Raw genomic sequence first — 24,569 nt, forward strand, 5'->3', positions numbered from 1 at the left:
CATTGTGGCTGGGTACTTCCTGTGGTTAATGTGAAGAACAGCACAGTATTATTATCACCACCTTTTGTAGCGTCTTGACACTGCATGTAAAATTAATACACACCATTAGTGGTGTAGCTTTGAGCTGCATCATTTAAATATAGCTGATATGTGTGAAGTACGCAAACAGCCACGGGGCTTCACAGGAAACAACACGTCTTGAGGAGCTGCGAGTGTTCTTTAGGAAGTATCACTCTTATCTGACATTACAATAGAAAGTACAGAGCAGGTTGTATTCTTGCAGATAGGAATGCAACGGTGATATATGGCTGGAAAACACGCAGCACACCCAGACATAGCTGCAACAAACACTGAGCAAATAAGAAGGGATTAGCTGAGCTGCTAATTACTGTGAGTTCAAACATGACACATGGTCAACTCTTACATAGAAGAGTGATGTAATGTTTCATTTTCACTTTAAGAGTTTGCTGTGCTGGGAAAGCATTAAAGTATAGTATTATACACATATAATGTATACAAATTAGGGCTGTCAATCGATTAAGATAGATAATATCTATTCAAATGTACCTTAAAGGGAGATTTGTCAAGTATTTAATACTCTTATCAACATGGGAGTGGGCAAATATGCTGCTTTATGCAAATGTATGTATATATTTATTATTGGAAATCAATTAACGACACAAAACAATGACAAATATTGTCCAGAAACCCTCACAGGTACTGCATTTAGCATAAAAACATATGTTCAAATCATAACATGGCAAACTCAGCTGTCAGTGTGTCAGTGTGCTGACTTGACTATGACTTGCCCAAAACTGCATGTGATTATCATAAAGTGGACATATCTGTAAAGGGGAGACTCGTGGGTACCCATAGAACCCATTTACATTCACATATCTTGAGGTCAGAGGTCCCGCTACAACCTCCGAAAGATTGAATAGCTTTCGGGTTGTGTTAATGAGTTAAAGAAATTAGTGGCATTAAAACAAATTTGCGTTATTATTGCATTAACTTTGACAGCCCTAATATATAAATATAAAGTTAAATTGTGAAATTTACATGTTATTTTTTGTAACTGATAAAACTGAAAGCAGAAGTGTCATATGTGGGCGTCGTGCATCCTGTCTTGTGAACATTATGTTGTGAAAATGATTTTAATGTATTGTTTTGCCATTATGACTCTGACTTGATATGTGTTGTGTTTTAGAGTTTGGATACAGTACTGAGTCGTTATACACCACTGTGCCACCAGGTCAGGTATACAGGGTGGCGGTATGAGGAGCCTGATATTACTAACACTCTTCTCAGTACTTTTTCAACCTACATTTTTCAAATTGTGAGCGCTAACCGAATGCTAAGTCGGGTTTTAGAGGTTTTCATTCACAAACCTGCCTACAGGGTGCTGTAAATGGCTTCTCCCTGGGGTCCTTTTGGTTCTCTAACACCTGTTGATGTTTGGTGATCATCGAATACTCACACTCCTTTTTTAAATTATTGAGGTGTTGGAAAACACACGCCACCAACATGTCATAAGATTTGAAATCAGTTTGGTAATCACTTTTGGTCTTTTGATAAGCTGTTAATAAAAATCCTTGCGGAGTAGTTCGATAAGCTTATTGTCTAATTCTGTGATTCCCAACCAGGGGTACTACGGCAAAGTAGAAATTATGATTTGATTTAAAATATATTGAGTCAGCTGTAACACCTGAACGCTACGTACTGAGACTGTATGAAAGCTAACAAGCGAACAGAGACAGTGAGCTAACAATAATAATAGATACATGGTTGACATTTTTAGCTAAAAGAAATGAAGAAATGGTTGAAACATCCTTGTGGTAGTAGTAAAAATTAAAACAAAAGCCACTTTAATATAATTAATAGTGTTAAATAACAGTTGGTGTCGTGTCATCAGACGGGGCTTTATGGGTACATCTGGTTGGGAACCGCTGGTCTAATTAAACCCAATCCTGTTTTAGAATTCATTCCTTGCAGCCGGTCATAATTCCCTAAGTTAAATCTGTTATTTTCTTTAACACAACAAATACTTGAGTCCAGCAGGGATGATAAACCCACTGACTGTTCTCCCCACAGAGCAACAGACGGTGGTCCTTCTGCCCAGATCCCCTTCAGCCTCTAAGACCTACTTCCCCATCCCGGTGGAGCACCTCGAGGAGGAGTACAGGCTCCGCTCAGCCGACGATGGCAAGCTCTTCAGGGAGGAGTACAACGTAAGTATCCCCTCTTCTCTGCCTGGAGGGTTAGTGTAACAGGTGGTCATGATGCAGAGTCTTCTGTATTCTGTACAGAAAGCTGGAAGTAGTGTTTACATCAGGCGTCTTGGGTCAAAGCACTGAGTCCATGGATGGATGGATGGATGGACTTTATTGATCCCCAATTGGGAAATTCTTGTGTTACAACAGCCGGTTATTCAGGCAATGTACAGGAACAGTAAATACACAGTAAATATACATATCAACACTAGAAATATAGTATACACATACTTGCCAACCCTCCAGATTTTCTCGGGAGATTCCCGTTTTTCAATGCTCTCTCCCGTGGTCACAATTCTCCCATATTTCTCCTGATTTATGGCACATTTTCACACTTTTTTATGTATAATCCCTACTGTTTCCACCCGGACAACAATAGAGCTACACCAAAGGTTGTCTCCCGTCGGAAGAGTGCTGTCGCTGCTCGCGACACAGCTCAGTTTGAGCTCATATTTGAGCTGTGTTCATAACTGGGTTCAGCGCATATCACAGCGTGCAGCGCCCAAAGAGAAAAGCAAAGCCATTGGAAATAACGGGTTACAGAGCGCAGTGGAGACGTTGTCACATTGTGACTGAAAGGACCTTTAGTGAGTGAGAGAAGGAGAGAGAATTGGAGAGAGCTAACTGGAAGAAATACTCAAGCTGGGGCAAAAAATGAATAAAAAAAAATATGAATATTAGTTTATGCTAGAGATTCACACAAGTTTACGCCAGAGGGGCGAATTATTCAGTTTTCTTTCCTTAGAATTAAAGGGACTGTTTGTAACTTCTTACACGTATAAATCACCAGGGTGCCGGGTGCCGGTGTCTACCTACCTGCCAACACTAGGATCAGCATTGATTCATGGAGAGACCTTCGTCTGGTCAGCTAACATTACTGCCAAGGAGCTGAAATATAGAGTGATATTGTGGTTTTAGCTGACGTGTGTCGCCTCACTGTTTTGAGCGATGCTCGTTCATGTCTATGTAGAGCGAGCACAAGCGCGAGCCCTACGCTGACTTTCGTTGACTTAACGGTCACAGGTGTCGCTCCATTACATTTGTCTGACAGCTTAAGTTACTACTTACTTCCTGTACAGTGAAAACCATGTATCTCCAGATGTGGTGATTCTATTTTTGGGGGGGTTTGTGTTCCTTTATTGGTTGAGAAAATTATCCTACAACTTAAGCTAAATAAACTATTTAAAAACCAGATGGATCAGCTGAAAAAAAAAAAAAAACATTATTACCAAGCCGAAAACAGCTGTTTTTCTGAGCTCATGAAAACATCTACAGCAGTAAAATGCAACATACGCATTAATGTAGCAGTAATAATCAGATATATATGATAGTTAATCAATGACAGGGAACATTTTGCTACATATTTTGATATGTTTACTACATTTTGCTGATAATACTTACATAATTTTACTTAAGTAAGGTTTTGAATGCAGGACTTTTACTTGTAGTGGAGTATTTTAACAGTGTGGTATTAGTACTTAGGATCTGAACACGTCTTCCACCACTGGATACTACGCAATGGCCACATCTGTATTGTACTTTTTAAAGCTCTATTTAACCACGCAAACATTTTAACTTTTACTGTAAACAATAAAATACACAAATTATCATTAATATTATGTAACTTTGTGTCTCCAAAATGTCGAAAGCAGGTTTTGTTTGCTTAAGTGTAACTGCACTTTTCAATCTGGACCCTATTTTCCCATATTTTTGCATCTAAGTGACTTATAGGGACAAACATTTCTGAAATTGGTCCAGTCTTGAGGGAGAACGCTGCAGACAGCAGCCACTAAACGGGCTGTAATGTAATAATACAGGCAATTCCTCACCGACAATACGTCCACTAAAAGTGCTTGTTTTTGCCACGGACAGGCTCTGATTGTTATTATAAGTGTCTGACAGCATTATAGAAAGGACTCTACAGAGAAATTAAATGTTTTCTTTACCTTCTGCTTAATCCGGTCTGTTTGTTATTGTGTGTCTCGCTTGGAGAAGTCTCATTGTGAAATCTTGCGTTGCGTCCACATTGTCGAAATCATCTAAATATTCAGCCATGACATTGAAAATCTTTGAGATAACACTGAGGTACGCTTTCTGTAATCCAACACAACAAACTCTGCCAACACCGGCACTCCTCTCTCCAACTCTCGGGTTTCCACCATTGTCTTCCGGCAACAAGTCACATGACACAATAACAAACAGACTGGATCACGCGAAAGGTAAAGAAAATGTTTTATTTCTCTGAAGTGTCCTTTCCATAATGATGTCAGACACTTATAATAACAATCTGAGCCTGTCGGGGGCAAAAACAAGCACTATTAGTGGACGTAAAAGCAAATTTGTCTCAGGGGGCTTTACAATTTGTACAGCATACGACACCTTCTCTCCTTTACAGTACAACCATCGCATCAGATGATTTCAAAAATAGTTGTCCCCATTAGTCACTTAGACGTAAAAACATGTGAAAATAGGGTCCAGGTTGAAAAATACAGAAGTTACCCTTTAATAAAAGGGTATTTTCTGCCTTCAACTGCAGCAACAAAATATCTAAAATTGGTTTTAAAGGGTTTTCCCACAACAAGCTGCGATAAGCTGTGTGTTCATGAGAAGGCAGAAGACTCAGACTTGTGAGTGTATTTTCTTTATCGAGGAAAACTACTGGAGTTATATGTGTCACATTGTCCATGACACATACTGTACACATACAACCGCACACGCATGAAAAATACCCTCTTGGGTATTTTATGGCTATAATTGGGGATCTGACTCAAATGAAGTGTGTGATTCACGGTTTCATGTAACACATACAAATGTGATGATTTATTCAGACAGTTTGTCAGCGCAGACAGAGGAAGTTGAAGTTCTCAGCTTTTAATGGAGGACTGTTTGCTGTAGGTAGCAGAGGAAGTGCCTACATCAAGGCCGAACAAAGCATACATAAAGTCAGTTTTCCTGTATGGTTGTGTGGAATTTAAATGTTATTTTGCTTTGCAGTCCTTGCCAGGGGGTAATGCCCGCGGGACGTATGAGGAGGCCAACAAAGACGACAACAAGGAGAAGAACAGATACCCCAACATCCTTCCTTGTGAGTTTACTTTCTGTTCTGTAGATTTATCTTTCGACTCACACCCAGAGCTCACAGTTTCCTGCCTGTGTGTGCACACGTGTCTTTTTTTTTTTACAGTTGAGAAACAGTAGATCCTTCCCAACAGCTCACATATTCATTCACAGAGAAACACCTCAGTCCTGAGAGTTTCCTCACCATTCCTTTATACAGTCGCGGTTCCTATCACTCATCACTGACTCATTAATAATTCATTGCATACTTTTTTTTTCTTTGCCAATGCATTGTGATCCTTTAAAGGCTTAGATGAAAAGATTGATACCATTCTCCCATCTGTACAGTGAATATGTGGCTGGTGCCAGAGGCCAGTTAGAGTAGCATAAAAACTGGTAACGGCTCGCTTGTTAGCTAACAAAATCCGCCTACCAGCACCTCTAAAGCTCACTAATTATTATCATGTTATATCTTAGTTGTTACAAAAAAGCTGTACAAAAGAAATTACAGCCCGTAAAACGGCTAATTATGTGTGTGACTATTTGTTTGTAGTGCTGCAACTAACGATTATTTTCATTGTCGATTAATCTGCTGATCATTTTCTTGATTAATCGATTAGTTGTTTGGTCTATAAAATGTCAGAAAATCAGTGTTTCCCAAAAACGTGTTGCTCAAGATGACGTCCTCAAATGTCTTGTTTTGTCCACAACTCAAAGATATTCAGTTTACTGTCATAGAGGAGTAAAGAAACCAGAAAATATTCACATTTAAGAAGCTGGAATCAGAAAATTTTTATTTTTTTTGCTTAAAAAATTACTCAAACTGATTTAATCCATTATCAAAATAGTTGCTGATTAATTTAATAGTTGACACCTAATCGATTAATCGTTGCCGCACAATTTCTTTGCCAGCGGAGACTCATGTTCCCAAATATTTCCAGTGTTTATGGGGGATGTAACTTCATATTTCCCGTTCAGACATGAGAGTGGTATCAATTTTCTTGTCTAACTCTTGGCAAGAAAGCGAATAAGTGTATTTCACACAAAACTATTCCTTTAATGCTCTCTGTGATACTGTGCGTGCGCTGTAATAGTGTTTAATCAGAGTAAGGTTACATACTCTGTGTATTGTTTTTCCGCTGGAACCCTCTAAACTTTCCGATGGTATCTTCTCCCAACAGATGATCATTCCAGAGTGGTGTTGACTCAGCTGGATGGAAATCCCTGTTCAGACTATGTGAATGCTTCATACATTGATGTGAGTTATGTTTCTTTTATTTTCATCATTCTGCTGAACATGGTACATTCATTTATAAGATGGCAAACACCAGCTGTAGCAAAATAACAATTATTGCCCTAATTTCTTATGAATGAATTTCATAAATCAGCTTAATATTGTTTGGTTTGAAACAATCTCACCGCAGGGTCCGTTAGTATTTATTCTGTCGTATCACACAATCAGCAGGTGAAGTTTTGCCCAGTTGTAGTGGAATTAAAAATGTCCCTTTTTCTGAGCATTTAAAGGAACAGCGTGTAACATTTTGATATGGAATATTATATTCATAACTATGTTTTCATTAGTGTATAATCACATGAAACTAAGAATTGTATTTTTGTTAGCTCAGAATGAGCCCTTCATATCTACATAGGGAGCGGATCCTCTTCACGGAGTCTGCCGTGTTGCAGCGCCATGTTTCTACAGAACAGAAAAAACAAACGACTCTAGAGAGAGCCTTTCATGTTTTACCACCATAGTTCTCCAACACGCTTGTGAAACTGTGGTAACGTTAGCTGCAGAGTGCAAAACCGTGGTACTGCCAGCCGGCAGTAGTCACGTCTGACTTCCGTTTCTCTTAAATTGTGTTATTACGGTAAAGATGGCCTCTGAGCGAGGCCAACGGCATTACCACAGTTTTGCACTCTATTTTGTCGGTTGCAATCTGCAACCACACCACTAGATGCCGCTAAATCCTACACACTGTACCTATAAGGACTTCTTTCCCATGTTGTAAAATGAAGTTTGAAAGTTATTTCATTCTTGACTTTGGAAACAGCAGTCAAAGAGACAATCTCACCACACGGTCCATTAGTAGCCGTTCTGGAGCTTTATATTAAAATTCTTAATAAACTTAATATTTGTTTCCAACAGGGTTACACGGAAAAGAACAAATTCATAGCAGCACAAGGTAAGATATAGTACACTTAGAAATTACATGCATAATCATGTTTACCTTTATTATAAATCATGTATTATTGTAATCATTGAACGTTTTTGTCTCACAGGTCCAAAAGAAGACACCGTAGCAGATTTCTGGAGGATGATATGGGAGCAGAAAGTAGCGACTGTTGTCATGCTGACAAATCTCAAAGAAAGGAAAGAAGTGAGTGATTTGTCCTTGTTTATTTCTTAAATGTGTCTCAGCTCCACTGCTGAACAAGATGAGGCCTTCCTACGAGCTGCAGGGCTTCCTCTCCAGCCAAATCTCTGCTTTGACTTTCCTGTGAAGGAGGCAAGCAAAAAGTCAGTAGGGATTAATGAAGCATCACTAAAAGATTTGAATAGCAATGTGCTTCAAATAGATTTCATTAGTCACGGTCAAAGGTGATAGCATGGAGTTTAATTTAAACTATTCATTTCACACCTGTAATCTCCCCTCTGACATCTGTTTTTTTCCTGCTATAATTGCTCAGTCTTTATTGTGAACCATGTGAACCAGAACTCCCTCACTGAACAAGGAGGGAGGCTAAAAAGATCAATAAGGAGAGAACTGGCGAAGATTTAAATCAGCATGTGGACCGTTTGAAATCGATGGCTACATAATGCGTAATAAAGTCCTCTATGGCGGTATCATAATCACTCAGCAAAGTCTTATATTGAGTAGTTCCTCCCCTCTCACTTATGCTAATCTGGACTGATTGGCTATTAAAGCTCGCCTTTGTGAAGTCATGCATTTGCATCAAGCTATTATAGTTTCTTGAAAGGAAAGTCCTTGAATACGTTCCAGAAGAACTACTCTTTTATGCAGTAGGTGTTTAATATTGACTCGCGGCTGTCATCTCTCCCCAGGACAAGTGCCACCAGTACTGGCCAGATCAGGGATGTTGGACCTATGGGAACGTGAGGGTGGCAGTAGAAGACTTCACTGTCCTTGTGGACTACACCATACGCAAGTTCTGCATACAATATGTAAGTTTAAAGCAGTGCTCGGGTGATAATTACTGCGCTTTATAGAAATTGTACTTTAAAGGGATAGTTTGGGTGTTTTGAGGAGGGGTCGTATGAGGTACTTAATACATAGTCAGTGTATTACTTACAGTAGATTACGGCCAGCACGCCCCCACAGGAGTACAGACACCGGAGCAAAGCAATACAGTGCTGTGGATGGTGCCGGCAGTAAAACGTATTTTAGACACTTTTTTTTTAGGTGGCTAAAATATGTTTGGCTGCTGCCCCCGTCCACAGCAGTTCATTGCTTTGCTTATGTGCTAATCTCTATAAACAGATTCTGCATTCACATGTAGAATCTGAAGGCAACGGGACAAGATTTCCATATCAGAAGCTTTCTGGTTTCTGTTTGTAGTCTGAGTAGTATTGACCAATCACGTTCGAGCAGGCTTTGCTTGAATGCAGGTAAACAGTCCGTGTGGTCTTGCATCTCAAATTGCTAATCGGACTGTAAACAATGAGTAGCGCACGGTAAAGTACTGTAGGTAATACACTGACTATGGATAAATACCTCATACAACCCCACTTCAAAACACACAAACGATCCCTTTAACAGGAACATGGGTGGTGTTTCTAAATTCTTAGTAGCTATGAATTTCTGAATAACTTTAAAAAGAAAAAAATCTTGCTCTAGGGTACAAATAATGTATCCAGATCATTAAATAAAAGCTGTTGCTAATTTTGATTAATCTCTGTTTCATCAGGGACTATTATGAAAGATTACCCCGGGGCCAGGCTCGGCCTGTTGTGCGTTTAATCTTGTTATGCAGGGGTTGCTAACACTGTCATCTGTGTTTGTGTGTCTATGTAGCAAGCCAGCGATGCTGCTAAGACTCCCAGGCTGGTCACCCAGCTCCACTTCACCAGCTGGCCCGACTTTGGAGTTCCCTTTTCCCCCATCGGCATGCTCAAGTTCCTCAAAAAGGTCAAGGTGGTCAATCCACCCTTCTCTGGGCCTATTGTGGTGCACTGCAGGTACCAGAGCGCTGAGCTAATGCATCATTGTTTATTATTGTGTTGTTTACTTGGATCTGCATGCTTTTGCCCGGTCATAACTTTTAAGTGGTTTTAATTATCCAATTTGTTTCTATGGAGTTAAATATCCGCTGGAAAACAAGCTGTCAGCTACGTCTGGAAACGGCACAGATGTCCCTTTGTTTCACTGCTGTTGTCTGTTAACATGCGAGTGTCAGCTGAGGATTGTGGTTTGTTTTGTGTCTCTGCAGCGCCGGTGTTGGGAGGACGGGAACCTTCATCGTAATAGATGCCATGATCGACATGATTCCCGCGGAGCAGAAAGTTGATGTGTTTGGGATTGTCGCTAAGATACGAGAGCAGCGCTCACAGCTCATTCAGACAGATGTGAGTTTGAGACGGGACAAGTTCCCTCTTGTTTATCAAGCCACACACTACGCTAGTACTCGAAAGTTAATGAGTGAATTATCCTCTCCTCAATCATCTGTGTAGTTTTAAATGAGCATATGCGTAGTGTGTGTTCATCTGTTTGTGTGTATTCTCCCCCCAGATGCAGTACTCATTCGTCTACCAGGCCCTGCTTGAATACTACCTCTATGGAGACACGGAGCTGGACGTGTCGTCTCTGGAAGGACATCTGCACAAACTGCACAACACCTTTGTAACCGGTGACCGGGTCGGCCTGGAGGAAGAGTTTAAGGTAAGACATATTATTTCACATTCTGACCCACAAAAGATCACATTTAATACAATCAAGTCTGTTACTACTCTTGATTAATTCCCAATGATGATAGAAAAATCAATACTAGACAACTGTTTAGAGGTGCTAAATGCGAGATTGGGAGCATTTCTATTGCCTTTGCACGGCTCTCAACATGATGACGGCTGAGCCAGCGGCTTGTAGCTAACAATGTTAACCGGAGGGTGGGTGCTACGCTTCTGCAACGGCGCTGTCAGTCGTGAGCTACCAGTGGGGCACGCTCACATGCACTTAAAGGCACGTGGGGTTGACAAAGCACGGAGAAGCTCACATTACAACACACACAGAGGGAGAGCGATTTCATTCTCTGCTCCGGTAGACATTACTCCTCTATATCTTTACATAGCTAATAGTTATTTGCTGCTATTTTAATTAGGGATGTAATGATCTGAGTTTTTCAGGCCCGATAGCGATACCTGGTCTTTGGGTATCGACCGATACCGAGTACCGATCTACTTCTCACTACTACATTTGTTGTGTTATGTCCTTCCCATTCTGCCATTATCTGTACAGTGATCCAGTAAATACTAATTGTGTGATAATAATAATGTTGTTACTTGTTTTATTTCCCTATTTCAGCAAAAGGATAGTGAACATTTGCAGGTTTGTAACACTTTGTTTGCTTGATTTTTCACCCAGAAACTGACCAACATGCGAATAATGAAGGAGAACATGAGAACGGGGAACCTTCCTGCCAACATGAAGAAGAACAGAGTTCTGCAAATTATTCCATGTACGTAAGAAAGAAGGAAACCCATAGAACAAAACAGATTCCATGTATCAACTCGTGATAGATTTTGACCTCCAGATTAGATTGTCTGTCACTATGTTTAGAATCTGAACATGTTTTTTTTCTAATCTTGTGCTCTGCGGCGTTGCATTTTTTCTCAGAGAGCCACTCGGGGCCACTTTGTATACTTGATGCTCTGTGAACATGTTTATAAGCTGCTTCATTTCAAATGGTTTTGAGGAGTTTCCTGTTGTATTCCCATTTCAGATGACTTCAACAGAGTCATTCTCTCCATGAGAAGAGGTCAGGAGTTCACCGATTACGTCAATGCATCTTTTATAGATGTAAGCACATTTTACCACCCAATGACTTCCTTCTTGCATTTCTATCTATAATATTTCATGGGTGTTTCTACTAACACAAATTATTGGGAACTGAAAGTGTTTGTTTTGCTTTGACTCAGGGCTACAGACAGAAGGACTACTTCATTGCCACACAGGGCCCTCTGACACACACAGTGGAGGACTTCTGGAGAATGGTGTGGGAATGGAAATGTCACTCCATTGTCATGCTCACTGAGCTCCAGGAGAGGGAGCAGGTAAGCAAGATATGTTTAACGGCTACATTAACCACTACAGCAGTGCAACATAAACCATCTATGCTCCAATTTCCTGCTTCTTTCACTAAACCGTACTTTTAAATCAGTTTGTGTTTTTGCAGTATTTCATATTTTGAGGCAAAACTACTTAGTTATATTTAAATTCCATGTATTAAGTTTGTGTTTAACTTATTGCCAGCAGTAAACAAACACTTATTTCTGTTTTTGTCTGTTATTGCAGGACAAATGTTGCCATTACTGGCCCGCAGAGGACTCGGTCACCTACGGAGATTACACAGTAGAGTTGAAGGGAGACACTTTGTGCGACACCTTCAGTCTACGAGACTTGGTACTCACCTTTGTCCCGGTAAGCAAATTAACCTTGTACTATCACACAGCTGTTATTGAGGCAGTTAACGCCACATTACATTTGCCTGTCAGGATAAAAAAGACTTTTATTGGCTCTACTGATGTAATACCATTGAGCATTTGTTCTTCTCCAAGGGATTACGGAAATGTTTTTGAATTGCGTAAATGCAACTAAACATTAACTTTGAGTATCACTTAGAAAACAATTTAAAATCTGTCTCATAATTAATTCTTTGTATTGACTTCCAGTGGTGGAAGAAGAATTAGCATCATTTACTCAAAAGTGCCGATGTAAAAATACTCCATTACTTAAAAGGTCTGCATTCAAAATCTTATTTAACTAAAAAGTACAAGTGTATCATCACAAAAAAAAATTAAGTATCTAAAGTAAAAGTACTTCTGTGTGTGATATATTATTATATATAACATTATTAGATATTCTTTTAGCATTTCACTGCTGTAGCTGGTCAATGGGGAAGTGGTTTTAACTACTCTTTATACAGTGAGGTAGTTTCGGTCTTCAAAGCTTCGGTGAGAAATATTCGAAAGTATTTTGAAGCTTCTCGGAGCAAATATGTCATCCCTACATCACTCTATCGAGTTACATTATGATGCGTTCTCTATTCAGTAAAAAATATTTTTGGGCGAAGGGAAATTATAATGATGTGTTCAAATGTTATTTTCTAAAATGTCATTTTTGGCGAGAAACATGAATAAATACAGTTGTTTGAGGGAGATGTTTTCACAGCAATATAAAATAGATATTAATAGGGAATTATGACCTGTTTAACTTCCTAACACTAGCTCTAAGCAGTTTATAATACCTCTCCTCATCTCTCTGTGTGTGCGAGTGTAGACGTACCTCAGAGTACAAAGATTGTCAGTATTCCACGTGTTCCTCATGAACCGATTGTTGTCTTCCTCCTGAGGGCGGGCCTTATGTGCGAGGGCAACCATGAGGCACAAAAGATGAAAACAATAGACAGATTCCCTCAGAGATTATTATTTCATCACTGAAAAATGTCATAACATTCAAGTAAATTAACACTGTCTGATAATACAACAGTGTGGTGATGCAAGTTCATTTATTATATTCAATAAAAGTAGTATTTTCCTAAATGTTAAGACACCTCATATGTAGGTCAGACAGACATTTCCCCTGCTCATTACTGTACACAAATGTACTGTAGTTATGTAGCCTACTTAGGCCTCAAGAGCCTTTCTGGTGCCGACAGACAGGCAGGGCGCCCTATGCAATAAAATGTTAAGTGGAAGAGTATCGCCACCGCTGCTACAACTCCATCTAGGGGAAACACTGCAGGATCAAACATAATTGTCTTATAACAGAGCAAATATTCATGTGAGGAGTACATAAAACTCTTTTGGCTGCCAGAGGAAATGTGGTGGGCAGGATGTATTTAAGATTATCAAGTGGGAGCCTCCCATCTAATTAAATTCGACCCACATCACCTCTCAGAGGCTCAGTAGTACATTCCTGCCTCCCGGAAGAGCAGCACCCATCAGTCCACCACTAATCTACTGCACACTCAACCTACACCGACATTGCACTTGCCATTATGCTTTCATATACAGCCCATAAATCAGATTTGAGAGGTATTATGAGCTCTCGTCTGCCTTGTTCATTTCCTTTCATAGGAGAAGCAAACAAGGGTGATCAGGCACTTCCACTTCCACGGCTGGCCTGAGATCGGCATCCCAGCCGAGGGGAAAGGCATGATCGACATCATCGCCTCAGTGCAGAGACAGCAGCAGCAGTCCGGGAACAATCCCATCGTCGTACACTGCAGGTAGCCTCAAAACATAATTTTTTTATATTGTTATCATCATATTTGTATTGCATATGACAGCTTAAAACAGTACTTTTGTATATTTAAGCTACTGTTCATGCTTGAATTGGTTTTTGTGTTTGTGCGCTGCAGTGCTGGTGCAGGGCGAACAGGTACGTTCATTGCACTGAGCAATATCTTGGAGCGAGTCAAGGCAGAAGGCTTGCTGGACGTGTTCCAAACTGTGAAGAGTTTACGCATGCAGAGGCCTCATATGGTCCAAACTGTGGTAAGTATCAGCACAAGTGCATCCCAAATAATAAGTGCTACAAAAATGTAATATATCTCATATTCATCTCCTCCTGTTTCTTGCTTTATTTTGACTGAAACCAATTTTACAGACCATCTAATCTATTTTTTTTTTGTATGCTTTATTACTTAGGAACAATATGACTTCTGCTACAGGGTGGTACAAGACTTTGTCGACATTTTCTCAGACTATGCCAATTTTAAATGACGAGATTTGCCTTAAACATGGTTTTTAATGTTGTTTTCTAAAGCCGGTTTGTCAGTTTTATGTGTTTCGTTAACTTGGTCAAATGATCTATTTTGCTATGCACTTGTCCTCCATTAACTCCATCCTCGCTGTAATATACTGTATGTCAGTGGACGAAAAATTGTAAATGAAAAAAGTTAGATTAATATTGTATATTTCACATCATGTATGATAATTATTTTGTCATGAAGTGTTTCAAACTTGGTCTCTTATTTCAGTTTTGTTGTATAATACTGTACTTTAAATGTTTATCTAAGTGTTATTTTGGATTGACCACGTAATATTTTTAAAAGTTGTAGTTATTGTAAATGTATTTATGTATTGACGATGACATTCCAATCTTGAGTTTGGAGAACACGACGGGAATGTTAAGATTTTTTTTTTTTTTTTTTTTTTTAAATGTAAGCATACAGTACATCATTTCAGTTATTAATGACTTCTATCTGAGATTAGAGGCGATATTGAAACTACATGCCCATCACGAATGTGATACTCTTTCCAATGGAAATATTGTCAGAAAAAGAATGAATCACTTCAGCCATAATGCAGAGAACATAACGTTATGCAACGGAGGCCAAGATCACGACACGGGTTGATTTCCGATATGGATTCAGGCAGAAGTTTCACAGTTAGACGTATCACAGTCATAAAATACCATTAAACTGGTTTTGTACCTCAAAAACGTGGTATGCAACTGCATTTAACATGGATGTAACAGTCTGCCTTTTGTCTGTAGACAGCAAAAAGTATTTTGCTAAAATGACTGCACATTAAAAAGCACATAACTAAGCCTTTTGCCAAGAACCTGCAATATTCAAGTTTGCTTTATTTGTATTATAGATTTTTCACAAATCCGTGCCATATGTACTTTTTTAAAACATGGAAAAGTAGAACAACCCTGAGGTGAAGGCTGATTATTGAAAGGTGTGGCCGCTAAATGCAGTAGATTCAGTAGGATTTCATGACAACCTGTGTCAGATGCATAGTTAACACACAAAAGTATTTAAAGTGTAACATTAGAAGAGTCCTGTAATGGCAAAAACCACAATACACACATGTGGTGCTTCAGTGCCTGCTTAATGCCAGAGCAACAAAAAAACACCCCATACTATCAATATTCAGTTACTTTATATCTTGTAGAGTACATGGGTTCATTTTTTCTCATAGGTCAAAATGAGAGAGCAGAATGTTTCATAGAAAATTATTTAATGGTAGTTTAATTCATAGGAAAGCATCTGAATGTGAAACAGCTTTTCTGTGCAATTCTTCTGCGGCAGAAACCCCCACCCACCTGGTACTCCAACATTAAACCAAACATTTGAAATAATTTGACACAGATCTGCTTTAATCCTCAATGAAATGTGTAATTTTGTTAATGCTGTATGTAAATACTACATGACAAAGTGCTAACATTGTGAAAGTGGCTGAGCAGCAAGGAACTGTAAAGTGATTGGTCATTTTTGTGTGCTGTCTGTCTGTGGGAGTTGTGAGTTGCAGTACAAGAGACTTGACAAAACAACCTAAGTCTTTTTTTCCCATGGCTTCTTTTCTGTTTATGCCTTTCGTTTTCAGAATATTGAGTCCGTTTAGACTACAGCTCTTTGCCTTTGCTCTCTGTGGGTGGTCTATCCATTTTTGGATTCTCAATGTCTTTCAAATGCAAGTTGCAATATTAAATTCATCTGAAAAGGCTTTGGGGGTCAATGGAAGTTTTCTTCAGATGTCTTTGCTAGGGTTTTCAAAAAACAGCATCATGAAAAAATTGTACGATGACTTTTTTTCATTACATTTTTCGACATACCATACTATGACTTTTTTTTTCTCTTTTCGATAAACTATACCATGACTTTAAAAAAAAAAAAAAAATTGAACATACTATATTGTGACTTTTTTTTCATGACATTTTCGACATCCTATACTATGACTTTTTTTCAAAAAACAATTTGACATACTATAGTATGACTTTTCTTCATGGAATTTTTCGACATACTATACTATGACTTTTTTAAAAATTTCGACATACAATACCATGACTTAAAAAAAAATAAAAAAATTTGGAAATGCTATACTATGATTTTTTTTCATGAAATTTTTCGACATACTATACTATGACTTTTTTCTTAAAATTTTTCGACATACTATATTATGACTGTTTCTCGTGAACAATTTCGACATACTATACTATGACTTTTCATGAAATTTTTCCACATACAATACTATGACTTTTTTTCAGGAATTCTTTCGACATATATACTATGACTTTTTTTTTTTTTTTTTGACATACTATACCATGACTTTTTTTTTTTTTTTTTTTGGACATACTATACTAAGACTTTTTTCATAACATTTTTTGACATACTATAGTATGACTTTTTTTTCATGACATTTTTCAACATACTATACTATGACTTTTCTTTCAAAAGTTTTTTCGACATACTATACTATGACTTTCTTTCAAAAAAAAATTCCACATACTATACTATGACTTTTTTCAGGAATTTTTTCGACATACCATACAATGACTTTTTAAAAAAGATATATATATATGGATACTATACTATGTATTACATTTTTCAACAAACTATACTATGACTTTTTTTTCATGGAATTTCTAACAGGTTCTTTACGACATACTATAATTTGACTTTTTTTTTCAAAAATGTTAACGTACTATACTATGAATGTTTTTTTCAAAAAAATTGACACATACTACAACTTTTTTTTAATGACATTTATTTTCAACATACTATACTATAACTTCTACCTCTTTTTGTGCAAAAATGTATCCAAACATAAATAAATATCAGGCATTAGCATAACCAAATGAAGTGCATTAAATTTGTCTTTTTAGTACAAAATTCCCCGATAGCAGCTTCTTTTTTAAAATCTCTCTTGCCATGTGTATTCATCAATGGTGGAGATAGCCATAGTGAGTAAGTAACCCAGAGAGGAACGTATGGAAATGTGGGATTAAATACCAGCAGGAACAGAGAAAATACATTAAAATGGATGCACAACAACTACAGGCGATTTGGTTCAAAAACTGACTGAAAACCTCAAACTAATTCAAAACATGCACAGTAACAAAGGGGTTCAGTGTTTCAAGTCTCCATCACTCCTGTCTGCACATTTCCACTCTGTTCAATGAAAATTCACCATTGAAGATTACTTTAGTATCATCTTCTGCTTGAAGACTGTCTGCAACACTCTGCCCATAAAATATTACCTCATATCAAAAAGATTTATTGACCTGTGTAAGTAATACTTCAGGCCAACAGGGGGCAGTGCACCTCAATCTATATGTAGATGAGAAATGCTATTAATTAAAAGGGAAAATTCAACCGATAATACAATGTAAGTTTCTGTGATATCATACTACTTCATGATAAGTAATTTCAATCTATCCTGCCCATATATACGGACTATCAAAGCTTGAGACCGGTGGGATGATGTAAGCAAGACAAATGCTGAGGCTCCTCTGTAGATGGTGAATAATGCAACAACTCCTACATGTCAGCATGATGAAACGGTGATTCAGAACCATAAAAGTAAATAAGATTCTCAGAACACAACTTCAGAAACTGTCACATGGCCTCACTAGATCTCCTTATTGTAATGAAAAGTTTCACATCCACGTACATTCACATGATTGAGAAACTGCTTTGCAAACATGACTTTGCAACAAAAACAAAAAGCACCAAAGGCAAATACTTCATTACAAGACAAGGCAAGAAAGTTCCTCTTTCAGAGTGTCACATGATACATGTAATACACAAAGAATGTATCTCCTACTTCCAAAAACAAATAAATAATGTATAAACTAAAAGTAGCCATGTGATTGCCACCAGTCAATAAGAGGGAGGAGTATATTTGAGCTATTTTTGCCAAACAATCATGTTTCTTATTTTGCACAAAAACCCTAGTAACAAAAAGCCTCTTTGTTGACAATTTCCATTTCCTCTGTTACCCGGCGCCATGGTAACACTCCTCAGCGGGAGGGGCCGAAACCCAAAAAAGGTCAGCATGAGTGAAGAGGTCATATGAATTATGTATTAACCCTAACTGATTCTGTTATTTTGATTGACCCCTAACTAATTATATTTTGTCATTCACAAGGCTTCCCATTTTCTCTCTAATATAATATGGAACATGGGCCATTCATTGGCGTGGTGGCCTTCGCTGTGACCCCTCTGCTGAAATGCTTTCATGTGTGGCTTTGGAAACTAATTCCTGATTACACTGTGGGTAAGTGTAGCCTATGTCAAACAAAGTCTATTCACTTATTCCATCACTTTTTTCCAAAACATGCTCACATTACTTGCACCATCTCCTGAACATAACAAGTATCCAAAACCACACACGTAATGTAAAGTACTGACAAATTCTGAAAAATATATTTGAAGTTTAGAACAAAACATTGCTTTAAATAGCCAGAGTTTTTCACTTCCATACACATTTCTTAAAGATCAATCAATCCCCGCACTTTTCTCCATATAAACCAGTCACTCAGTAAGGCATGAGAACACAATTATTTCGAAAGAGTGTAATTTTGAGCAACCAAGAGTCATTTCAAAAGTGCTTCTCAAATAGAACATTGCTCTTGCCACACACAAGACACAAAAAGTTTGCTTTTGCGGATATAACAAGATCTACAGCCATGCTAGCGTCTCTTTGAGGCTGTACTTATAGGCACAACAGTTCTTTGAGCTAAATGCTAACGTCGGCATGCTAATATGCTCACAATGACAATGATAACACGCCGATGTTGAGCAGGCACAATGTCTACCATGTTTTCCATTTTAGTTTTGCTTGTTAGCCTGCAAACATATGCAAATTAGCACTAAACACAAAGCACAGCTGAGGCTGATGGAAATGTCATTGTTTTGCAGTTATTTGGTCATAAATCAAAAAGTACTGGAAAGATTGAAATTTTGACCCAATTATAGCGCTACATGAAAAGTCAGAGGATTACCAAAGTTTTTACAATTCATCATGTGGGGGACATGAATGTGTGTACCAAATTTCAAAACAATTCATCCAATAGTTGTCGAGACATTTGACTGAAACACACTAAAAGAGAACCTGGTGGTGCTAGAGGAAAAGGCAAAGTATCACCAAAGCCAGTAGGATTCATGCTCTGGGAACCACGAATGTCTGTACAATATTTCATAGCAATCCATCCAATGGTTGTTGAGATATCTCAGTCTGGACCAAAGAGATGGACCAACCAACCGTACCATCCATGGAGCCTTGCTGCTAGCATGGCTAAAAAAAACAAATCTGCAAAATGTAAAGAAAAAAAAACATACAAGTCTGAATTTTTTTTTATTTTGTATGCTACAAAAGTGTGGTTTCTAAGATCTCAACCTGACCATGTAAGCACATTCTTTTCTCTTGCCTCAGTGTGGTTGTAGCTGATGAAAAGAGACAGGCACAGGGTAGAACATGGTGCCATTAATATCCTAAGAATGAACCGGAGATCCTGTCCATCCGGCTGTCTGTCTGTCCTCTACTACACATCTCTGATTCATATCCCTGAGTCACTGGCTTCATAATGACTTGTTGTTAAATGTATTTCCTCAGTATCTCTTTCTCTCCCGGTCTCTCTTTCGCTGTGCAGCGTCTTGCTACACTTAAAACAGTCTCAACAGACACTTTAAGTCTCACCATAATTCAATCAGGCAGCTCTTACTGGGATGTTAATACGACACAATGGCCCACAAAACACATTACGAGTGTTATCCTATTCCTCCATTGTTCTATCAGGCCAATACGCTTTCCAAGCTTCTTTTTCATGGGAGCTCTGAGGACCCAACTGCTTGGTTTGGACCCAAAATAATAAAACATCAATGGAAAGGGAACAGTTAAAAGCCAATATGCATGTCACTTTTGGAATATGTTGTGAGGCTGCTTACTTTTATGCGCTTAAAGGATAAGCCTGGTGATATTTCATAATTTTTGTTATTGTCAACAAATAAAAACCAAAACCAACAATGCATTAGTCTTTTTCTCAGTGCATCAACTTCCCGACCCTGTTTGTGGCTCTAAGCCACAGGTCCATTGACTCCTGCAGAAACATCAAAAATATTAAATTTTTAAAGTAAAGTAACTTAATTTCTTAAAACAGCTGGGCACTGTAGTTTTTAGCAAATATTACTCAAACAGGAGGTAATAGTGAATTTGATGGGACTTATTTTCAGCTGTGGATTTGGTGGGCAAGTGAGTATTTACACCCGCAGGAACATGCATCTGGGATCTACTCAACAATAACCCTGTTCATTGTAATGAATTTTGTGCCAGTCCACTTAGATGCTGAAATATTTAACTGAATAGGAGAAAACTTGGACCTGCTGGTGGCCTTAGATGAAAAGTTAGGGGATCACCAAAGTAGGGTAATTAACCATTTAATTAACTGACAATAAGAATTTTGACTGATCAGTTAAAAACTTGAAAGAAATTAAACAAAAAATGTTTTTTAAAGCTGAGCTCTCCTTGGAGTGGGTTGTCACTAAAATGAGAATAGCTGGTCCACCTTAAAGGTCAGCCCACCTTAAGTGAGCGTGGGCCGAAGCCGTCGCTAACTTCAGGGCTAACTCGCTTCACTTTAATAAGCAGGTAACATGGGAACTTGGCTTGGGTCCTGAGGAGTTGTAGCATTTATTCACCAGCAAATAGCCTAAACTGTACACACATTGCACTGCTACGTTCATAGCTACAACTCTCTCGGATGGAGGAACTAGGGACTCAGTTGTCTGTTTTGCACATACACTGCAGCTGGCTGTAAATTATGGATTTAACCTGTTTGCATAAGGTTATTGTTGTAGCTGGGCAGGTTGTTGTGCACTTCAACCACAGCACCCCTGTATGCAAGGCACTAGTCCTGTTGGTTGACTGTTAATGATCAGTTAACAAGGGTCGGCTATCGATCAGAAAAAAGAAGAAAACAAATTAGCATTAGATCAAAGTGATGGACCGACTGGTTATGTGTTGGGCAGGCCACAGAAATTGCAGTCTTGTTTGGTGGCACAGGCATAAATATGTTTTTGGTGTGTTCAATATAAAAAACATTTATTTTGTAATGTGCCTTAGATGATAAAAAATAATGTTGACCAACTTCTGGTTAGTAGGACTAAGATCCCTTGATGACAATGCAATGTAAAAGCGCGAGTTGTACAACTATGGTATTGGATGTTGTACTTTTTATGACTAAAGGAAGTATACAAGTTAAACTGTAGAGGGCCCCGAACTTGACCCCTGTGGGACACCACACCGTTTTCTAATTTAAAGTTACTATGGGAGATGTAAAATTCTCCATCTTTCAAATTACAGATAAATCAAGTTGGCCACAGCTAAAATATTAACTGTTTTGAATTAAGTGAACCACAACATAATCCACACGGGCATCAATGCAAACTCATTAGGCATTGACGTCAAGCTGATTATGCTATAGTTTGAATGAAAATCTAATGAAAAACATCCATCACTAGTTGCTTGGGGACACAACGGAAGTTGGTTTTAGGCCTACAATTACTGATTATTTAACTTCAATATTTTATTGCCTTATCAACATTGTTGATAAGGAACTGCTTTAATGAAGCCCAATAAAAACAAACAATAAGATATATGAACATAATTATAAAAAACTGAAAGGGCGGGATCAAAACACATAGAAAGTAATTAACAACAGGGCTCCAAACTACATCACAAAACACAAATTATTTCTCCCATAAGAGACACAGCTGCATTACAACATATATAGTTTAGTCCGGTTAGATTCAACAGTTTGCCAGTTGATGTTAAGTGCACCACCAATCCAATTTGTTTTAGTATGAAAGACAAGTTTTTATTTGTTAATTGTTTGATTCTTTAGGTTGTTGCTATTTGTTTTTATCACAGGTGTTATTCTTGCAGTAATATATCGAGAACCAAGACATTCCCAAACTGTACTGTGCCATCTTTAGCAAACCAGCTCAGTCAGAAACACTCAACTAAAACAAACTAAACCATACCGAGTGAATCTACCCACAGGGCTACCTCCAGTGGTAATACATGATGAGAGTGCTTACTGGCAGTCCTAGAGAGAGCCTTCTGCATCTTTGTTAAACTGATGAACAACATCATGATACAGACCGCGAGGCGGAAATCTGACACCGCAGAGTCGGCTGTCTCTGGCCAGAAGGGTGGAATTTTAAAAAGTCAGCACGTGTTTTTGATGCATGTGCCATAAAGGGAGTAAACAAATGCACGGTCGCAGCCAAGATGCTTTATGAACAACCCTGGCCTGCCCAGCTGTTTCCGGGCTCGGGCAGTACATCGTCATTCATGACTGACTTGCGAAGCAGCATGTACGGTAAAAGTGAATCAATACTTCTTCAACCACAGTGAACCACTTAAACGACTGCAGAAAATGACCTTTGATGTGATTTTTAAATAACTGTGGTCAGGTTTGCCTCCTATTTCTAAGTGGGAAAATGGTGTTGCGAAGAAACCACATTCCCCACTAACTGTCCTCTGTTAAACAGAGGGGATCTATCATCATGTTTTTAAATGAAATACAAATTGTTTGATGTACAGCATTTGACCAAAGCCACCAAAGTTGACTGATAGCACTTGTGTCGTTGCTACATTTCCAACTGACAGCTTTCTAATATATGCTGGCTATTCGGCTTAAAACATCAACAAAACATCAGTAAATAAAATAAAACAGGAAGTAGAACATTCCCTGACTATGCAGCTTGTTGACATCCATTATTAGAGTGACAATATATAAAACTGAATAATGTACAGGCTTTTTAAGAGGTCAGCATATATGAATAAAAGACATTAAACATGAAATATTGTTGTTATGGTTGCATTCCATTAAAAAAACTGCTCTCCAGTAAAAGCCCTCTGGGCGCCATTCAGGGAGAGAGGCCAGAGTATTACAACTTTGATTTATTGATTGTCATGTTTCAGTTATTGCTGATTGAATATGTGGCCTAACAAACGTCACAGGGATTGCCTGGAGACCCTCTCAGTTCCCTCTTCGGTCTGTCTCTCAGTTTCCCTCCTTATTAGAGGTACCATTAGATGTTGTATCAGTAAGCAATTCTTAAAATGAGGAAACGATAACTTGTGAAACGCCTCATAGAGACATTTACACTTCTGCTCGAACAGCTTAAGCAAGTTCTTGTTATTTCAGATAACACTTCCTTTTCTGTTCTGTTACCTTTTATAGTGTTGCTATAGGAATGTGCCATGAACACTAAAAGGGATAGTTTGGATGTTTTGTAGTGGGGTAGTAGAAGGTACTTATCCATAGTCAGTTTAATTGTACGCTATATTTAGAATATTTTCGCCGGTTTACCTCACTGTGAGAAAACCTTACAGTCTATGTTTCCGACATGGAACTGAAGCCGTTAATCTATGCTCTCGCCAAAGTAACCAGACTCTGTCGGAAAAAACAGTAATTTTACCTCGCAGAACACGGGGGTTGCTGGTCTACCGCTGCTTTGATTGGTTAGTTTGTGCTATTTTGTGACTTTGGTTAGTTCGGATTCACCAAAGTCACACAATAGCCCAAACAAACTAACCGATGGAGGCAGCGGTAGACTAGCAACTCCCGAGTTCTGAGAGGTAAAATTACTGGTGTTTTTTTCAATGGAGTCTGGTGGCTTTGGCGAGAGCATAGATGGATACAACGGCTTCAGTTCCCTGTTGGAAAGGGCTGTCTGACGGCAAGGTAAAGCAGTGAAAATATTCTAAACACTTAAACTGATATTGATTTCTTTTAGGTGAGCCTTTCTTTTAGGTGGCGAAAATATGTTTTGCTGCCGGCCCCGTCCACAGCAGTACATTACTTTGCTTCCATGCTGGTACTCCTGTCTGTTTCTCCAAACTGGGGGCGTGCCGACCGTCATCTACTGTAGGTAATACACTGACTATGGATAAGTACCTCATACAACCCCACTTCAAAATACTCTAACTATCCCTTTAAGATGTGTCACATTATGTCCCCTTGACTAAATTTGTCAAAAATACATTACATGTTGCTAGTGCTACTGGAAACCTCCGTTAACCTCTGGTATTTGCATTTGAAGAACAAAAACGGTGAGTCACATAAGGTAAATATAGAATTAGTGATGTATCATTGCCAGAGGTCAATTTATACATCATCAAAGCTATTCCTTGATCAAATATTAGATTATCTTTTTCTTGATTTAAGGATGAAAGGGTGTGGTTTTCTGTAATGAGTGCCAACC

At 38.5% G+C, this 24,569-nt stretch overlaps 1 protein-coding gene across 6 annotated transcripts in view; it reads left to right on the plus strand.

Moving 5' to 3' along the window:
- The window catches only part of ptprea (protein tyrosine phosphatase receptor type Ea), a 72,670-nt gene extending 56,650 nt beyond the window's left edge, over positions 1-16,020 (plus strand). For 3 of the 6 annotated variants that reach the window (XM_074619814.1, XM_074619815.1, XM_074619818.1), the window contains 17 exons: positions 1,208-1,252; positions 2,092-2,228; positions 5,265-5,355; positions 6,509-6,585; positions 7,477-7,513; positions 7,611-7,708; positions 8,395-8,514; positions 9,365-9,528; positions 9,780-9,915; positions 10,079-10,228; positions 10,928-11,021; positions 11,286-11,362; positions 11,482-11,616; positions 11,858-11,983; positions 13,642-13,793; positions 13,926-14,061; positions 14,215-16,020. In XM_074619814.1, coding sequence (XP_074475915.1) covers positions 1,208-1,252; positions 2,092-2,228; positions 5,265-5,355; positions 6,509-6,585; positions 7,477-7,513; positions 7,611-7,708; positions 8,395-8,514; positions 9,365-9,528; positions 9,780-9,915; positions 10,079-10,228; positions 10,928-11,021; positions 11,286-11,362; positions 11,482-11,616; positions 11,858-11,983; positions 13,642-13,793; positions 13,926-14,061; positions 14,215-14,289 — 1,850 coding nt within the window. In that variant the 3' untranslated portion in view covers positions 14,290-16,020. The remainder of the gene's footprint in view (positions 1-1,207; positions 1,253-2,091; positions 2,229-5,264; positions 5,356-6,508; positions 6,586-7,476; positions 7,514-7,610; positions 7,709-8,394; positions 8,515-9,364; positions 9,529-9,779; positions 9,916-10,078; positions 10,229-10,927; positions 11,022-11,285; positions 11,363-11,481; positions 11,617-11,857; positions 11,984-13,641; positions 13,794-13,925; positions 14,062-14,214) is intronic. The other 3 variants (XM_074619816.1, XM_074619817.1, XM_074619819.1) reach the window with 1 other exon arrangement.
- Positions 16,021-24,569: the final 8,549 nt, after the last annotated feature.

Source organism: Sebastes fasciatus, chromosome 20 (assembly GCF_043250625.1).
Source record: "Sebastes fasciatus isolate fSebFas1 chromosome 20, fSebFas1.pri, whole genome shotgun sequence".
NCBI lineage: Eukaryota > Metazoa > Chordata > Actinopteri > Perciformes > Sebastidae > Sebastes > Sebastes fasciatus.